The sequence below is a fragment of the Eptatretus burgeri genome, unplaced genomic scaffold, assembly GCF_056783735.1.
Source record: "Eptatretus burgeri isolate ZD-2024b unplaced genomic scaffold, Ebu_testis_v1 Ebu_testis_scaffold_95, whole genome shotgun sequence".
NCBI classification, from domain to species: Eukaryota; Metazoa; Chordata; class Myxini; order Myxiniformes; family Myxinidae; genus Eptatretus; species Eptatretus burgeri.
The window spans coordinates 1-20,228 of NW_028222045.1; the positions used below are offsets into that span (position 1 = coordinate 1).

The following is a 20,228-nucleotide window of genomic DNA, read 5'->3' on the forward strand; positions in this document are numbered from 1 at the left end:
GACCCCATACTTATTCCAGCCAAGTTGGCAATTGATCCATGTACTTACCTCACCACCCTGTCGCCCAAGCTTCCAAGAGAAAATGGAAGTAGGTATGGCATATCACCCACATTTACACAAAGCACCAGTCATTTGTTCATCATTCTTTAAAGTGTGTGAGACTGGAATCATCATAATTGTGGGCGATGAAGAGCTCTACATGCAGCCTCTGCTGTGGGTGGCCAGAACAATTTTTGTGTCGAACAAAATGTAATCATCATTGATATCGCTGCAAAATAAGTAATCATGCTCCACTGGACAGATGCTAATCATGGAGATTAGCGTCTGTCCAGTGGAACAGTTGATCAATTGTGTAAACATTGCTGATCTCGAGTTGTAAAGAAGAGACGCATAAAGACACATATTTCTGCCTTGAATACAGGTAGTCTTGGACAAACGAAAGGGTGCCATGTTTGTCTGGAGTATCGACCTCATAATCCATGTCACATCAAGTTCCAGTTGTGGATGAGGACATTGAGAAGACTCCTTCCAACTTGAGAACCAGTTCGTTGCAAGAGTTCATGTAACTGCCCATGACCTTCTTGTGATCAATGGCCAAAGAAGGCTTTTGCTGACAAAATGTTCCAAGCTATCATGATTTACATGGATGACGTACTCGTATTTGGATTCAGAATGGAGGAGACACAGCAGAAACTCAAATATGGTCTTGACCAACCTTGGCCACCTCAACCTGAAGGTAAAACCTGATAAGTGTTGTCTTTCCTCCAAGAGGTGGTGGTTATTTGCCCACTGACCAAACCAAGAAAAGACCAGACTGAGGCTAAAATGGGACAGACAAATAATTAGACAGATGAAAAGGCACAAATTAAAATATTAAATGAAGAGGAAATTTTGGAAAGGTTAGAGAAATTCGATGAAGAGTTTTCAAGGGTATGTATGATGATTAAGACAAGTATTTTAGGTCAAGAAAAAAAAAAAACTTTCAAAATTAGAAAAGTTGGGAAAGGACCATTTTGAATCGATAATAGCGATAAATGAAGGAATTTATGTTGAGAGAACCTTGATGGTTGGTTAGGTGTTTAATTAAATAGAAGTGAAAGAAAAATTGAGAAAATTAGATGAAGAATTTTGAAGCTTTGATATGAAGATTAAAATGAGTGTTTTGGGTCAAGAAGAAAAAAAAAAACATTGAAATTAGAAAAGTTGGGTGAGGAGTATTTTTAAAAGGTGGTTGCGATAAAAAACGAATATAGATGTAACTTTCATGGTTGATTTGAATCCAAAATAACTGAAAGTTAAAAATCTGAAAGTTATTCTTAAAGTACTTATGATATTAAGAGCTTTATCACACGATGAGAGAAAAATCAAAAGAAGTATTTTCTTCGTGGAAGTCTTTTAATATCTCTCGTAAATAAGAGTTTTTGTCCCAAATGTAAAAAGAAAACTAATATTAAAAATATCACGCATGTTAAACGTTTAATAAAGAAGTTTATCAAAAGGTATATGTTTTGTGTGTGGCTCTAAGAAGTGTCAATTCATCGCGAAGGATAAAAGTGGGGACGATATCCAAAAGTTTTTATCACGAACACCGATCGAATTTCATCGACTGATACATTCTTTCTATGGTCCAAAAACAAATGTGGATAAAACATTAGTTAAGGCTGACAATCCTGACCCGTAGTAAACCTAAGAGAGGGTTGATGAATTGTGTGCATGAAACATGATTTTGATTATAGGGACAGCACGACGTTGGAAAAAAAAAATCATGAAGCCGATAGAGGAATGTATAATTTGTCTTTGATACAAAATCCAACGTTGAGAGAAAAAGTTGATGGATTTATAGTGAAAAAGATAATAAGTGCTAAATTGAGACGTGGGCTTGGAAATCCAAAAACCATGAGACTCCAATGATGCGAAGACTGAAAAGCTTTGAGCTGATGAATTACATTAACCAATAATCAGTGTCCAAAAGAAGGAAGGTCGATTCCAAAGTAGTTGATTACATCTGGTCTGCTGACTTAATTGAACTCAATAATGATAAAGGATAAAAGTATGCTTCAACCGTTATTGATTTGTGAAGCAGATTTGCATGAGTTGTTCCTTTGAAAATAAAACAGTTAACACTCTGATGTTAGCCTTCCAACAGATATTTAATAAAAGGAAAGGAAACCAAAGAAGTTTTGGACTGTTGAGGGAACAGAGTTCTACAAAAAAAAAACAGTTCTGAATTTTCTTCAAGATAATGGTATTACATTACTCAACCCCTTTAATGAAGGAAAGGCAGTTGCTCTTGATCACTTTAATCACACTTTGAAAGAGACTATACAAAAAATTTACAGAACTCCCATCAGAAATGGAGGCGGAGGAGATTGGGACCAGACTCTGTGCAGAGCGTTGGTACTGCTTCAGCAGTCTCCTTGGCTATTGGTCATAATCCTGGACGGGTCGCCACCCCAACACAGTATCCCAGCATGCTGGCACTCATTTTTCCGACCTCGGAAGGATGAACGACAGGCCGAGTTAACCCCACCTGGTATTAATTCAATAGCTGAGTGGGATTTGAACTCAGGACCCCAGGATCCAAAGATCCAAAGCCCACCAACCTAACCATTAAGCCAACACCAGGCATATCAGAAATGGCTGTCATTTAATTCAGGACATTCTTAATAATGACAATAATAGTCAATTCCTCGACAAAATAAACACCAACAGAAACCTTCACAAAATTAGAATATGAAAAGGAGATTGATCTGAGAAATCCAAAGTTTAAGATTGGTGATGTCAGAAGAATATATCATTGGAAAAGGCATTTTGAAAAAGGTCAGACAAAGAGATGGACTTATGAACATTTTAAAATCATTGATGTAATGGTTAGAGTTCCTTGGACGAACAAATTAAATGATTTAAAGGGAGAAGAAATCTTGGGTTCATTTTAATCACAGGAATTACAAAAGACAATGATAAATTAAAAACAAAAAAATTCATAAACTTGACCACCCTTTTCTGTCTCTGCCAAACAAACACTACACTTCCACACAAACCACACCCATAATCACCATCATCACTCCCCCACCCTTGTGCACTCCCACCCTTGACCCACCAATGCCCTCATCCCACCTGCCCCCTTCCCAACACACAGAGGGGAGGGAATGGACAAGGGGGGGGGGGGGTAGCAATGGGTCATGAGGAAGAGTGCACTTTCATTTTTTTCCCCTCCTTTGTCCATTATTTGAAATTAAGAATGAAATAATTGCAAGCAAAACAGATAAAATTAAACAATATTATAAACGTTAAACATTTTTCTTTGGGTGGGGGTAAATATTAAATTGTGAAAATGACTTCTTTCCCAGCAGTCTGCTTCAGATGCCTTGCGATTTTGAAAGTTGGATGCCATATTCTGTTTAAAACAAAGGAAGAACCATTAGATTATAGGAAGATGATTATATAATAATATTAATAAAACTATAAAATCCAACATTTACATCCATCAGAATTGGTGGCGATAAAGTTCTTCCTGGTCCATTTATTTGGCTGAATTCAACATTTACCTCCTTGAGATTTGGTGGTGATGAAATTCTTCCTGCTCTATTTTTAGTTGGCTTGAGAAGCAACCATGAGCCGACCAATGGGCGTTCGGATTAACCGTGATGTCATTACGGCTGAACCAATCAGCGTCTACCTTGTTGAGACCTGCGTATAAAGCACACGCCTTCACTTGCTGCAACTTTTACCCAGAGCAGTGCAGCACGAAAAGCTTCAGTCACGATGTCCTGTTTATTTGTATCATTATTAAAGTTCTGTAGAACCAACCATCTGTTTATTTATGTTAAATATATGTGAGAAGACCAAATACAAAGTGGATGGGCTTTGCATTTTCAGATGCTTTCTCGTTACCTCCACCACCGTAGGTGTATGGAGGTTATATTTTCACCCCTGCCTGTCTCTTTATGAACAGGATATCTCAAAAGGTTGTGGATGGATTCAGACGAAATTTGGAAGAAAGCTTGGGTACGTGGCAGGCACCACTGAAACGATTAGATTTTGGTGAAGATCAGGATCCGGATATGGATCCGAAAATTTTAAAGTGATGTTTCACCATTGTGTGATGGGGCCCAAAAACGACAAACAGCAGGATTTCTGAAAAAAGTTGTGGACGGATTCAGATGAAACTTGCTGGCCAGCTTGGGTATGTAATAAAGAAGAATTGATTTGATTTTGATGAAGATCCAAATCCGCATCGGAGAATGTTTAAGGTTATTCTTCACCATTGAGTGACAGGGCTAAAAATGATGTGGAGTACGATATCTCAAAAAGTTATGGACGGATTCGGACGAAACTTTGTGGGTGAGTTGGTTTGGTGACAAGAACAAGCCAAATACATTTAGTTCAGCTCTGAATCCAGATTCGACCGATCAGTGGGACACAAAACGTAAACTAATCAGCCTGGCAGAGGTATGCACTCTCATGAGTGACCGTTCCAGTTTTATTTGTTAAGCGTGTCATCTACTGTAGAGGATATTCAGTTATCATGGGCCAAATAAACTTAGTAATATCATTATAATGGTTCACTTAGGGAGGTATTGTGTTTTGTCTTGGTTTCATGTGGCGTCCTGCTTTTTGAAGAATAGTTTTTCCATTATTTAACAACTTCATTTAACTTTAATATTCAATTATTTCAGGTTTAAATTTTTGATTATTTAATTTCTTTCTCATTTTCAATTATATATAAATTTGAATTGTTTTTTAGATTATTTTTCAATTACTTCATTTTTCCATTTAATTTTTTATTATTATAGTTCCCACAGGAAGGCATGAAGTGCTTTTTTGACATGGCAACACAATTCAGCCAATCACAGCCATGACCGAATGAGGTTGAGAAATGTCATGAGCAATCGATGTCAACAAAATGAAAGCTCGATGTTCAACAGTTTTTGAAATATCATGTACACAAAAGTACATAGACAGATGATCATTCGGTTGCAAGGAGCTCATTTTAATGTCCACCCGTCTCTGAGCTTATCAGAGTGGAGAGGGACAAAAAGTTTGTTTTTTTATGAGGCAGAATTTAAAGTGCTATCAATTGCCTTTCACAGGAAACCCTCAAATATTTATGGGGTTCCTGGAAAATGCCCAAAAGTTAAAACCGATGGGAAAAGGGGGGTTTTGTTCCTGGGCTTCGAGAAAAAAAAGGTGGGCTGCAGTCATAAATAAACACATCACAATTGAAACTGGAAGGGCACTCGGTGGAGAGCATACCTCCGCCACGTAATGCCTAATCCACGAGAACATATTGGGCCCAATAACTTTCTGAAATATCATGCCATGTAATCGTTTTTGAGCCAAACTCTCAATGGTGAAGAATCACTTAAAAAATTAAATAATTCTCATATCCAGATCCAGATTTGGATCTTCACCAAAATTGAATCAATTCGTTGTGGTCAACACCCAACATATCCACCAAGTTTTGTCCGAATCCGTCCACAACTTTTTGAGATATCCTGCACAAAGACAGCCAAACAGACAGACAGACAGGCAGAGAAGGGTGAAAACATAACCCCCTTCACTTTCGGTGGCGGAGGTAATAAACATGTAAAATAAATACAAAGCATGTTAACATTGAAATAAACATTTCAATAAAATAAAAACTATAAAATAAACACAAAAACAAGACTTTTGCCTTTAAATTTATGACAAAACAGCGATGTGATTTTTACAAAACAGAGAGGTGGGTCACAGAAAACAGATTACATACTCTATTGTACTCTTCTGGAAATATAAAACACAAGACTTTAGTTGGGATAATGATGAGGCTGCTGTTGGAAGGTGGGAGGGTGGAGTTTCGAAAGATGTGGATGTCGAAATTGTGATGACCGTTTGATCATCGTGAGCACAACAAAGTCACTTGCTGCATTGCCACATGTAAGGGTAAGACGATTCTTCGCCCCCTTGACCCAGAGAAGATCTTTCCTACTTGGACAGGAAGGTTTCCTTTGGGACTGACTCAATCGGTCAATTTCCAGACCCAGATCTCAACCAATGGTACTCGATCTCTTCTGGATCTGATGTTTCCAAATTTCCCTAAAAACATCTGCTGTTCTTCCTCCACTCCAATCGGTTCTTCTGACAACGTCTTCTGACCATCCTGAGCGAGAGCCCCGTGCCTCCGCCATCCTGAGCGAGAGCCCCGTGCCTCCGCCATCCTGAGCGAGAGCCCCGTGCCTCCGCCATCCTGAGCGAGAGCCCCGTGCCTCCGCCATCCTGAGCGAGAGCCCCGTGCCTCCGCCATCCTGAGCGAGAGCCCCGTGCCTCCGCCATCCTGAGCGAGAGCCCCCGTGCCTCCGCCATCCTGAGCGAGAGCCCCCGTGCTCCGCCATCCTGAGCGAGAGCCCCCGTGCTCCGCCATCCTGAGCGAGAGCCCCCGTGCTCCGCCATCCTGAGCGAGAGCCCCCGTGCTCCGCCATCCTGAGCGAGAGCCCCCGTGCTCCGCCATCCTGAGCGAGAGCCCCCGTGCTCCGCCATCCTGAGCGAGAGCCCCCGTGCTCCGCCACCCTGAGCGAGAGCCCCCGTGCTCCGCCACCCTGAGCGAGAGCCCCCGTGCTCCGCCACCCTGAGCGAGAGCCCCCGTGCTCCGCCACCCTGAGCGAGAGCCCCCGTGCTCCGCCACCCTGAGCGAGAGCCCCCGTGCTCCGCCACCCTGAGCGAGAGCCCCCGTGCTCCGCCACCCTGAGCGAGAGCCCCCGTGCTCCGCCATCCTGAGCGAGAGCCCCCGTGCTCCGCCATCCTGAGCGAGAGCCCCCGTGCTCCGCCATCCTGAGCGAGAGCCCCCGTGCTCCGCCATCCTGAGCGAGAGCCCCCGTGCTCCGCCATCCTGAGCGAGAGCCCCGTGCTCCGCCATCCTGAGCGAGAGGCCCCGTGCTCCGCCATCCTGAGCGAGAGCCCCCGTGCTCCGCCATCCTGAGCGAGAGCCCCCGTGCTCCGCCATCCTGAGCGAGAGCCCCCGTGCTCCGCCATCCTGAGCGAGAGCCCCCGTGCTCCGCCATCCTGAGCGAGAGCCCCCGTGCTCCGCCATCCTGAGCGAGAGCCCCCGTGCTCCGCCATCCTGAGCGAGAGGTTCGTGCCCCATCATTCTGAGTGTGTGGTTCTTGCTTTTCCATTCTGAGCGAGCGCCCCGTGCTCCGCCATCCTGAGCGAGAGCCCCGTGCTCCGCCATCCTGAGCGAGAGCCCCGTGCTCCGCCATCCTGAGCGAGAGCCCCGTGCTCCGCCATCCTGAGCGAGAGCCCCGTGCTCCGCCATCCTGAGCGAGAGCCCCGTGCTCCGCCATCCTGAGCGAGAGCCCCGTGCTCCGCCATCCTGAGCGAGAGCCCCGTGCTCCACCAACATATTTTTCTTGAATCGTTGAATCTAAAACACTGGATGTTGGGCCGGCTAGAAATAACTTCAGGCGGGAGTGGAGACAGCAATAGAGGCGGAGATGATAGTGGTATTTGGTAAATGAGACGAAATATTCTAATACTTTGTAATTCCATTGATTGAAAAATTAGGGTATGGTGAGATGCGAAACCGTGCACTTCTGAACTTCCTCGGTGAAAATGGACTGCATTTTCGAACTCAGTGGGGTCAATTTACTCAAAAAAATGACTGCACCGACATTGAATTCACCACCATTTCGAAAATATGTCCAAAAACAAGATTTATCATGACTGGAGTTGAGTAACTCCTCCTACTCATTTCGATATTTTCTAATATATAATGAGTTTGTTGTCCGTCTAAACATTTCAGAGAGTAACTCGACCCCACTGAGTTCGAAAATGCAGTCCATTTTCACCGAGGAAGTTCAGAAGTGTACGGATTCACATTTCACCATACCCTAATTTTACATAATAATAACAAAATAAATAACTAATATATTTTTCGTGAATCATTGAATCGAAAACACTGGATGTTGGGCCAGCTAGAAATAAGTTCAGGTGGGAGTGGAGACAGCAATCGAGGCGGAGATGATAGTGGTATTTGGTAAATGAGACGAAATATTTTAATAGTTTGTAATTCCATTGATTGAAAAATTAGGGTATGGTGAGATGTGAATCCGTACACTTCTGAACTTCCTCGGTGAAAATGGACTACATTTTCCAACTCAGTGGGGTCGATTTACTCCAAGAAATGTTGAGACGGACGACAAATTAATTGTAGATGAGAAAATATCAAAATGAGTAGGATTAGTTACTCAACTCCAGTGATGATAAATCTTGTTTAAGGTCATATTTTCAAAATGGTAGTGAATTCAAAGTCGGTGCAGTCATTTATTTGGAGTAAGTCGACCCCATAGAGTTCGAAAATGCACTCAATTTCCACCTCGGACATCCAGAAGTACCCGTAATCGTACCTGACCATACCCTAATTTAACCAACAAATGAAACTAAAAGTCGTCATATGGAGCGACCTCTAAATCACCTCCGATCAACTTAAAACAATTTATGCGCATTACTCAATCACAGTGGAATAATTTAAGGCTTGTGGAGACAACATCTGAATTTTTTTTTTTTTTTTTGCCGTTTTTGGACCGTGTGTGTGTGTGTGTGTGTGTGTGTGTGTGTGTGTGTGTGTGTGTGTGTGTGTGTGTGTGTGTGTGTGTGTGTGTGTGTGTGTGTGTGTGTGTGTGTGTGTGTGTGTGTGTGTGTGTGTGTGTGTGTGTGTGTGTGTGTGTGTGTGTGTGTGTGTGTGTGTGTGTTCAAAAAGCACAACAAATTCTCTCTGCCAACTCCACCACCCCCACAAAAAAAAAACTGTACACCACCATCCTCCCACACATCTCTCATTCTCTCCCCTCTCTCTCTGTCTGTCGCTGGACATACCCGGACGGAGGTTATATCCTTCCGGTGGTTTTGTCCCCACGGTGGATATGTATGGACGGTGGTGAGGTCGTAACGGTGGTTATGTCCGGATGGTGGTTATGTCCTTACGGTGGTTATGTCATTTCGGTGGTTATGTCTGGACGGTGGTTATATCCTTATGCTGGTTACATACAGGCGGTGTCCGTCTCCCGACGCGTCCGGGCGGTGTCCGTCTCCCGACGCGTCCGGGCGGTGTCCGTCTCTGGGCACATCCGGATGGAAGTTCGTCTTCGGAGGTGTCCGAACAGTATTTGTGGCCAGACGGCTTGGCTCCGGATGTGTCTGGTGGGTTTTGTCTCCGGACACGTCCAGGCAGTGTTTTTAGTTTTACCGGTAGAAAATGGATTTCAAACATTATTTTGTTTCCAACTTCACTGTTTTTCTCTGCAGAATAATTTTGATGAGACAGTATGAATCTCAATTAATGCTCAAATGCATGTCTGCCTTTCCTTCCTCTCATCTCGCAGTCTTCCCTTCCTCCAACCATCCCCACTCACACACCACACCTCGCTCCCCTTCCCTCCTCTCTTCTTTCCCCTACACCTCTTCACTCTCCCCAACCCCCCCCACCCCCACCACCCTCTCTCTCCACCCTCCTTTAGTAACTCCTTTAGCGAAGTGACTGGTGGTATTTGCCTGTAAATAGTAAAATTAGTTTCGGAGATGGGATCTTGCTTGTGATGTTCACTGGAATCAGTCGATGTGAAACTACAAAGTCACAGCAAACAGAGAATCAGTACCTTTAGATTTACAAAGGCGTTTCTTTTGTCTGAAATCCACATCTTCAGAGTATCGTCCTCGTTTCTTTGGCCCAGGAATCTTGTTCTTTCTCCCCTGGCTCCAAAATTATCTCCTGCAAGACAAAATAATTTGGAACATCCAGAAACTTAAATTATTACCATGAGATGTTATTTCATTCGATCATGAGCTGTTCATGTGAACATTTCAGTGAAACATTTTAAAAACTACAATGTCCTGAATAACAACGTGAAACCGTTTTGCCCAAGAGCTGAGCAAAACACATATCTAACAGGAAACGCCCAATCACTGTTGAAGCATTGAAGGTTTGCAACCTGGTTTTGCTTGACCTGGTTGCAAACTTTTCTGTCATCTGAGTTTGGCCAAACAATGCATTGATCGCTGACTTGAACCAATTCTCTCTTGGGATTGTTTCTTTCAGTACTTTTAAAGAGGTCTTGCTCTCATTTTCCTTTACCTCTTCAGATTTCTTGTCTTCATGAGATTTGATATTTTGAGAAGATCCGAGAGCGAGAAAGATACACATGATGAACACTTGTACGTGAATGACGAGCAAAAATGTTCTGTTAAATTTCTGATTATCTACTTTATATGAGTGTTATAGTCTGCTCGCAAAGGTACCCGGTGTTTCCAGACAACAATGGGTGCCCCTTCCCTTCCCTCCATGCTCCAAACCCCACACCTCCCTCCAGATTCCCACCCCACCCCTACCCATCCCTCCTCTCAACACCCTCTCTACTCCCACCACCTCCCTTTTCCAACCCCTCCCTCCAGATTCCCACTCCACCCGTTCACCTTCCTCCTCCAACCTCCTCCCTTTCCCTCCCTCCTCCCACAAAGGCACCTGGCATTGCCCGAGATACAACATGCAGGTCGTGGACAAAAAAATGGAAACAACTGCGTAAATGAGGGACACCAGTTATGGTGAAAGCAACGGCTTCCACACAAGTGGAGCCCAAGTGTTCAGCAAATAACATTCCAGGATGCTTTAGGGGCATTATAAAAATGCTGCATAGGCCTGGTTGCTTTTCATTATGGCAAGCATGGCTGCAAGAGGAGACCTCAGTCACTTTGAAAGAGGGATGATTGTTGGGGCACATTTGGCAGGAGCTTCAGTGACAGACAGCTCAACTTATATTTCATGAGCAATTGTGTCTCAGGTGATGTCAGCATTGAACTCCAAGGGAAAGACACCATCAGCAAATGGCAACAGTGGGGAGAAGCGCATACTTCAGGGACATGATATCCATGCATTAATTGCAAGGCAAAGCAGGCGAGCAAATGCAGATCAATTGACTGTACATTTCAACCTGGGGTGCAAGCAGCCAGTTTCATAAACAACGGTCCACAGAGAACTCCACAGAGTGGGATACGATCTTTGGGTTGCAGTCCCCAAACCACTCATCACACCCGAAAATGTATGTTTGTGAGTCAGGTCAGGTCAGATCTGGGAGCATGCGCCAGAGCAGCACATCGCCGAGTCCACTTTCCGTTGGTTCTCCAGTGGCCTCCATCTGGCCATCCCCCAGCTGGATGCTAGGCCCATCCCAATCTCCTTGAGATGCTGATCAAACTGACGCAACCATGAGGCACGTCGCTGACAGAATCTCGTGAGCAGGATCAGCGTCAGGAGAACAAGCCACATGTCCATTCAGCCACAGCTGATGCTCACAGACGATGCAGGAAACAAATCTCATACGAGACTCTCTCAGCATCTGCTCGTTAGACACAAAATCTGACCAGCGATAGCCAAGGATTGTCCGAAGAGACCTGGTACCAAAGGAATGAAGTCTCCATCTCAGATCCCTGGTCAGAGTCGAAGTCTCACATCCATAGAGCAAGACTGGAAGCACCAAGGACCTGAACACTCGGACTTTCGTCTTCCCACACAGGTACCAGCAGCGCCACACACATCCAGTGAATCCATGACTACCCAGGCCCAACCCAGACGTCAGTTGACCTCTGGCTCACAGCCAGCACTGACATGCACATCAATGCCAAGGTAAGTGAATCTCTCCAGAACCTTAACATCCTCACCACAAGCAGGCCCAGAGTGGACAGCAGCATCCCAGATGTCAATGAAAGCCTGGATCTTAGTTTTCACCCAGGAAACCCGTAATCCCAGCGGCTCTGACTTCTCATTCAGCACCTCGAGGGCCCCCAAAAGGATATCTGGAGTCTCTGCAAAGGCAACTGCATCCTATGCGAAATCAAGGCAGAGATTTTGACATTCCCAAACGATGCACCGCAGCTTGATCTCTCTGACATCCTCCCCAGAATCCAGTGTATACAAGTGCTGAAAAGTGTGTGGCAAGTGCACATCGCTTACGAACTCCAGTAACAACTGGAAGTAAGTCAGAAATGGCACCACCACATCTCACAGCACTCTCAATACCAGAGTATAGTTCAGACATCAGATCAATTAGTTTTTCTGGAACCCCACAAAGACCAAGAATTCTCCAGAAGGAATCCCGATTCACTGAATCAAACGATTTACAGAGATAAACACAGGCTGCAAGCAGCCCTTGCCGAAACTCTCGTCTGCATTCTGTGAGGACCCGAAGAGCAAGGAGACGGTCAATAGTTGACCTCTGTTGTAAAGCCTGACTGCTGTGGATGCTGGTGCTCAAACAGATGGTGGAGAACCCTTTCAAGAATTATCCGAGCAAAGACCTTGCCCTGCACCGAGAGCAGCGTCACCCCTCGGTAGTTGTTGCAGTCTTGGCGATCACCCTTCCCTTTCCAGAGAGGGACAACAAGGCCCCTTTTCCAGTCAGTTTGGATGATGCCTGTGTTCCAAGCAGAGCACAGAACTACATGCAACGAGTGCAGCATTTCTACCAGTTTTGAGAATTTCAGCATGGATGCCACAGATCCCTGGAGCTTTACCCCATTTCAACCAGTTCACCTCAACCTGTGTTTCCACAAAAGAAGGTCGACCACAGTTGATTGGAGGGTCAGCAACAGGGATTGTAACACCCCTTACGTCCAACTCAACAGCTTGTTGGTCAGCCTGGTACAGCCGCTTAAAGTAACCGGCCCAGCGGGCCTTCACTTCAGACTCCGCTGTGAAGAGCCCAGCACCCTCTGCTCAAACTGCAGCACAATGAGGGACGGGCTTGGACGAACACAATGCGCGGATTCCCCTGTAAGCAGCACGAGAATCACTTGACCACAGGTGATTCTCTACCCCCTCACAGATTCCTCGCACATAGGCCCCCTTGTCCACCCTTAGCGCACATACAGTTTTATGCTACAGCTCCCTGAACAGCTCAGCTCTGCCATTCAGCCTGGCCCTGCGACTCTGATCAATGGTAACCCGTGTCCCTCGAGAGACAAAATTCTTCTTCACCCTTCGGTGAGTTCCAAGACATTCACTGGCAACATCAAGGACGGCAGTCTTGAAGGCACTCCAAAACTCTTCAGGATCCCCCAAAGCACCCAGACCCCTCCAAGTCTCCACTCAGCCTGGTCGCAAACTCCTCAGCTACCCTCTCATCCTTGAGCCTGCCAACTTCCAGCCAAGGCTGGAATGGCACCATTCTCCAGAATTTAAGGTGCAACTTAAGAGTTAGTGCAACAAGCCAGTGGTCACTATTGAGGAATTCAGCAGTCCGGTGGACCCTGCAGTTCTGGATCATCCTCCAACGACCATCAATGAGCACATGGTCAATCTCCTTTTGCACACTGCCAGCAATGGAATGCCAAGTCCAGCGATGAGCTTGTGGGCGTTGAAACCATGAACCAGCCACCCTAAGTCCCAAAGTTTGTGAGTCCATTGGTGTAAAGAGCACAGGCAATGGACTACTGAGCGGTAGAAAAATGCAGTACGGTCAGTTGAAATGTCCTTCACCATATTCTCGACAAAACGGACAAGTACATGTGTAGCGCCAACCTGAAGCTCTCAACAACCCTGAGAACTTGGTTCCAACAGTGAAGGGCTCTGGTGGTCCTATGGTGTTTTGGCGTGCATTTTGCTTGAATGGTTTGGGTGCAGTCATTCCCTTCGAAGGCACGGTCAATGCTGATCATGACTTATTTGAACCGAGTGATCATCGTCACCCCATGTTGCAACATTTATTTCCTGTTGGGAAGGGTGTCTTCCAGGATGACATTTCCCCCATCCTCAGAGCACGTGTGGTCGCCCAATGGTTTGACGAACATGACACTGATGTTCTCCATATGCCATGACCTTTCAGTCACCAGATCTAAACCCAATCGAGTATTGATGGGATATTCTGGAATGATGCACAAGACAGCGTTTTCTACCATCGAACAGGTGTGAGTTGATTGACTTTCTCGTGGAAGAATTGTGCCAGATCCCACCTGCAGAATTCCATACGGTGGTGGACTCTATGCCATGCTGCATACAGAACGTAACTGGCCACACGTGGTGGCCCAACACCCTATTAAAAGACTTTTCCATGTTGTTCCCATTTTTTTGTCCAGGACCTGCACATCTATTCGAATACCACAATTCAGCACATATTTCGAGGGAGAGGTAAACATTTTATTTATTAAGCTGAAAAACATGAACAGAAAGAGCAACAAAATTCAACATATTCATGCAATGCTTTTGGGTAGACAATATTAAATGTTTTTCCAGAAAGGGCCAGAACATATAAGGTAAATGGTTTGGTGCTCCAACTGCAGAGCAGCCCACATGGAGTTGAACATGTGAAAAAGATATTCAAAATCTGCTTTTTTGTCAGACAATTGGAACACATTCTCTAAACTATGGTGCACAGATCAAAATCCCTTGTTTTTGAATTTTCACAATTGAGAGGAATTTTTTAAAAGGGTGAATGAATTAAAGTATTATTACAATAAAATACTACACATAGGGGTGTGGTCATCTTTTTCCTTTGCAGCACAAGGCTGCGAGTGGCATCATTGACTGAGGGTGTGGCAGTGCTGCTAATGCAGTGCCCCAGTCGGTGAGAGCAGGAATTTGGAATTTGGCCAGGATGCTGGGGATAGCTTGCCAACTCATTGCGATAGACACCGCAAATGGATATTTCATGTCCACTCATTCCGGCAGACAATTTAATCAGTTGGTTGGAGTCGATCGTGTTTCCAAAGTAAAGCTTTTTGAGTAGGCTGAATCAAAATGGCAGCCAACACACCTGCAAGCTGAAGTTGGGCTGACCAAGGATAAACCTTTCATGAAGGTGAGCTGTTAATTATCTTAAAAATCGGTTTTAAATTTAACCAAATCCAGAGTTTTCATTCATACACTCCCGAGGAGCTCCACTTGGAATGCATGCAAAGTTTCGGGCTGTGAGATTTCATGGTTTTTGGTTATGGAGGACACACACACACACACACACACACACACACACACACACACACACACACACACACACACACACACACACACACACACACACACACACACACACACACACACACACACACACACACACACACACACACACACACACACACACACACACACACACACGATGCTCTTTCGCTGCATTTTTCGATTTCCACCTTTAGCTTTGAACTCATCCTTCCAGGTCATAGCTGAGAAAGGCCAGCATTGAGACGGTCATTTCAAAGGAGCTCACATCTCACTGAAATTTGTCGAAACATGCACAAGTTAACTCAATGCTGCAAGTCACAAAACGAAGCAAATATTTTGTCGCCAGAAAAAGTTTTAGATATTTCCAACAATTTGCCAAAAACAAAATGACATTTTATTGAAGATTAAGCCTGAGTTCATTCTGCAGGAACTTGGCAGACAGGAACTTGCTCGTGAAGTTCACGATAATCAAGAAAGGTTAAACAAGGCATCAAAATCAGCAGAGCATCAGTACCTTTAGATTTACAAAGGCGTTTGCTTGGTCCTGAATCTGCACTTTCACAGTCACATGTTCGTTTTATGGGCCCATGACTCTTGCTCTTTATGAATGGATGCACCAATATCTCCTGCATGACAAAACAATTAGCTCCATCCAGAAACTAAAGTTCCTTCACGAGAGAGTCAATAGAACACAATCCCCTGTGCAATGTTAAAGCATACAAATGGCATAAAAACCCCAGCTTGGGACAGCAAGGTGACCGAGGATGAGACTTGATAACGGATAATTAAATAATGTCCTTAATTATCTTCAAGAAGGGTGTATAAAGGAATCCAAACACCCAATTTTCACTCAAGCACTCCCTTCGTATGAACGCAAAGTTTCAGGCCCCTTGGTTTCATGGTTTTGGAGTTATGGAGGAGGCGTACACTATCTGACACTGATGCACTGACACTTCTTTGAAAAAATGCCATAATCTTTGACACAGTGAGCAGCTGAGAGATGCACATGTCTATTGTGGGCAGGGTGATTAATCAATGTGTGTCATCCTTCGGATCGACGTTAAACTGGAAGGCAGTTTCCTGATATTTTAATTTACCTTTTTTTTGGCCTGCTCAATAATGGCTTGATTTGGAACAGCCCACAACTGTTTCTGAAGAATAACGTTATTTTGTTATTTTTCACTTTTCTCACCCATGTCACTGAATACATGATTATCATACCAGAAAATCACTTGATACAATGTAATGCTCACCAGCGTGAGATGGAAACACCAGTGTGAGATGCCTGGAGACATCAGCGTTCATGGCTTAAATTAATTTCTGCACATGCTATAACCTCGAGAATCTCTGAATTGCGTTGGCCAAATTTTAAAATGTAAACTCCGAAATTGAACTTATCAGCAGTTCTGACTGCTAAAAAAATGTTGAACATCCATCCATCCCAAGGATGGATGTTAAACTGGATGTCACATCTTCAGGAATCCCCCCATCGACCACTCCTCACTCTCACCTCCTCTCCTATCACTCTCCCCTCCTCTCACTCTCCCCTCCTCTCACTCTACCGCCCAATCACTCTCCCTTCCCACGCCCCCTCGCTCTCCCCTCCCCTCTATCTTTCCCACCCTCTCCCATGCTTTCCACTCCCCTTCCTCTCTATCTAACCTGTCTGTGTCTCTGTTTCTCTCTCTGTCTCTCTGTCTCTCTGTCTCTCTGTCTCTCTGTCTCTCTGTCTCTCTGTCTCTCTGTCTCTCTGTCTCTCTGTCTCTCTGTCTCTCTGTCTCTCTGTCTCTCTGTCTCTCTGTCTCTCTGTCTCTCTGTCTCTCTGTGTCTCTGTGTCTCTCTGTGTCTCTCTCTCTGTCCTCCATCTTGCATCCTTCCCATCATTCTCTCTCCCACCCCCCTCCCCCTCATCCCCACCTCTCCTCCTCTATTAAGGGGATAATTTCAGACTGACGGTTTAGTTTTCAATGTCAAAAAGCTTCCACAAAGTGTTGCATGTATGAATCAGACTTCGAGTGAATTGACCGGAGGGGTGCAAAGGTTGCTACATGTAGGAACATGCACATGAAGGCAGGCGTTCGTCAGGTAGATACCATGGGCTTCAAATGCTGCCGGCCAGTTTTATGTAGAACCCTCCGCCCCCCCCCCCAATTAAAAAGAAAAAGGTATTTTCATTTGTTGCTATCATAAGGGACACTCTATCAGCAGGGAAGAAGAAAAAGAAGAAAAAGCGGAAGAAGAAGAACAACAAATGTGTCCAAGAGCCGCATCCTAAAGGTTTTGTCTTCCCAAGAAGAACAAGAAGAAGAACAAGAAGACGAAGAAGAAGACGAAGAAGAAGAAGAACAAGAAGAAGAACAACAAGAAGAACAAGAACAAGAACAAGACGAACAACCCGGAGCTCTCTTCGAGCCAGCGTTCACAACGCGATGCGGCTAAAAAGAAAAGAAAAAGAAGAAAAAGGAAGAAGAAGACACTCATCAAACCAACATACTCTCGTTTTGTATGTTGATTAATTTTCTAAAATTTGTCGAATTTGTTTTTCACTTGGAAGTTATGGGATACGATGTGTAAATAAAGGTTGAAAAAGTCTGATTTAACGCAATTTTATTACAGGCAAAAGACAACAAAAAGTGATAAATTTGAAAGAGGGTACAGACTTTCTAAACGCACTGTGTATTTCTCAAGGCACTTCCAAGAACAAGAGCATTGTTCTTGGAAGTATGAGAACGGTGATTTGCGTTCTTCAGTGTTCAAGTCCATAATTCAATTGAAATTAATGTTGACAAAGGTTTAAAGGCAGATAAATACAAAAATTATGGGTTTTACTGCTGTTGACACACAGTGTCAATTCCATCACCCTTTCCAACACATTATATTAGTTCTATGTGTCTGTTGTAGGTGTCCATTATGATGTCCTTCAAAGCAGCAGGTTTCTAGTTGGGAATGATTTTCAATTTTGTTTGACTACAATCAGGCAGACAGAGAAATAGGATCTCACTCCTCTCTGTGCATTTGCGATCAGGATGAATTCAGAGCCAAAGTACTGTACAATGGCAAATTTGTCTTCCGATTCACGTTCTGATTTGTGTTCAAAATGCAACATTAAATTTACATCCGTTATTCTTTGATCATACACTGATAAGACTGATGGACGAAAATGAACAATTTGCTTAACCCCGCTTTGATCAAGAACTTCTTATTCCACAAAATGGAGTTTCTGCAGTCCTGGTTGAACTATTATAATTCAAATCAAACATCCAAAGCAGAACACGTTAAATGATCACACACCTTCATCGAGATCCTCTTCATTGGATCCAGACAAAGCATGGATTTCAAAAGTTCAGCACATTTGTTTCCGGCAGAAGTGGGAGGCTCAAAGTTGAATGGAAGCTTGCCAGATACAATTTTCTGAAAAGAGATTGATCTTACATTCACCGATTCATTAACTACAATTAAAAATACATTTACTGGAAGAGGACAAGAAAGATTCAAAAATGCTCATTAACAGGTTGGTTAAAAATTTGGTGGAAATGAAATATTTGACCGGAGAAATTAACCCGTGATCATCTCCTCCATTTTCATTGGAATCTCTCCTCCAACATCTCCAACATTTTTCACATTTTTAACACTGCTACCTCAGCCATTAATCATTTACATGCAGGTGAAGACAAGACTTACACATTTCGGTGAACTCCAACGAATAATGTAATTTATTATTCAGGAATTTCAATACCGGGCGTAGTGGTGTGCGCCTGTAATCCGGCGTCTCGGAGGCTTGGGTTGGAGGATCGCTTGAGAACGGGATCTCTGCGCTGGGCCGCGCTATGAGAGGGTGTAGGGCAGCCCAGAATCATGGCGAAACCCAATCCTTATCCCTGTGTCGTAAGAGGCGACCAGGGTTGCTTCAGGAAGGGCATCCGGGTAAAACCTGTGCCAAATCAGTATGCGGATCATAAAGGATGATCCGCTGTGGCGACCCCTTACGGGAGCAGCCGAAAAGGAGAACTAAAACATGATGATCAGAAGGTGCTTAGCGGATCGGGGGTTAAATTAGCTCCTCCAACACGGTTTGAGATAGGAACCTGAAACTTTGGGACATAGTAGATACTAGCAAAGTACCTGCCCATGGGCGGGTTCAGTTATCTGTTGAATGGCGTTGGTCCCGTCTCGATCGGATGAAATTGAGAAATTGATTTTATCCGGTGACCTTGACCCCGTGACCTTTGACCTTGATCCCCTTATGTCCGTTCCCAAGGATCACATGTGCCAAGTTTCATCTCATTCTATCCAACGGTTTGGCCGTCGAAAAGGATAAACAAACATGAAAAATTGACGTTTTCGTCAATTTATGATGTCATAACTCGAAAACCGGAAGTCGGAAGTGAATGTCGTCAATAAACTGTGGCATTTAATCTTGATTATCTGTCGAATGGCGTTGGTCCCATCTCAATCGGATGAAATTGAGAAATTGAAGTTACCCCGTGACCTTTGACCTTTTTTGTTGAGGACTTTTTTTTTTTCAGATGAGATCCTGTTCTCGGCGGTGTAGTTGTGAAGGTCATGTTGAGGTAAGAGGAAAAGTCAGAAGCGAATGTCAGAAGCATTCGACGTTCGCTTCTCGGCTTTGCCTATTCCATATTATCTTTACATAAAAGGAACAAATCATTTTATTTCTCAAAATGTCAAAGGATGTGGGAATGATATGGAATGTGAATAAGGTGGGGGTGGCCCAATAGATTATCATGTGAAAACATCCCTCCATCTTTCTTTGAATCATGGTTGAGCCTGTGCATCACCAACCCACCACCCCCCCCACCCCCCGCCGTTCATATGAATGGCAGTGCATGTTGAGAGTTTCCTTGTGAAAATTTAACCATTGCCAGGCCAAAAAGTTGGATGACTGACTGACATGAACTGACACACACAAGCTATTGTTTGTGCTCAATGTGAACCCAAATTAATCTCATGTCCAAAACCCATCACTTTCTGCACCCACCTTACCCAGTCTCATTCAACTGTCCCTGGACTCTGTGTCCTTTTCTCCTGACAAAGTGGAGAGCTTGCTGACAAACCTCGACTCATTTCTGCAACCGGTCCAGACAACATCAGCCCACGTTTTGTAAAAACCTACTCCTCCACTCTTGCTGTGGAAACCAAGGTCTCTCTCTCTCTCTCTGTGTTCTTTTCACCCTCTCATTTGCTCAAGGTCATCTGTCATCTGCTTGGAAATTTGCAAACATTGCTGCCCTGCATAAAAAAAGGTGCA

The 20,228-nt window shown here is 44.3% G+C and overlaps 1 protein-coding gene across 2 annotated transcripts in view; it reads right to left on the reverse strand.

Moving 5' to 3' along the window:
• Positions 1 to 2,919: 2,919 nt before the first annotated feature.
• Positions 2,920 to 20,228, reverse strand: part of LOC147007577 (uncharacterized) — a 43,403-nt gene continuing 26,094 nt past the window's right edge. Inside the window, exons 3-7 of one of the 2 annotated variants that reach the window (XM_085866871.1) lie at positions 18,251 to 18,370; positions 15,474 to 15,585; positions 9,633 to 9,745; positions 3,549 to 3,690; positions 2,920 to 3,397 (exon numbers count right to left, since the gene is read on the reverse strand). In XM_085866871.1, the coding sequence (XP_085722997.1) occupies positions 3,676 to 3,690; positions 9,633 to 9,745; positions 15,474 to 15,585; positions 18,251 to 18,370 (360 nt within the window). In that variant the 3' untranslated portion in view covers positions 2,920 to 3,397; positions 3,549 to 3,675. The remainder of the gene's footprint in view (positions 3,398 to 3,548; positions 3,691 to 9,632; positions 9,746 to 15,473; positions 15,586 to 18,250; positions 18,371 to 20,228) is intronic. The other variant, XM_085866870.1, reaches the window with a different exon arrangement.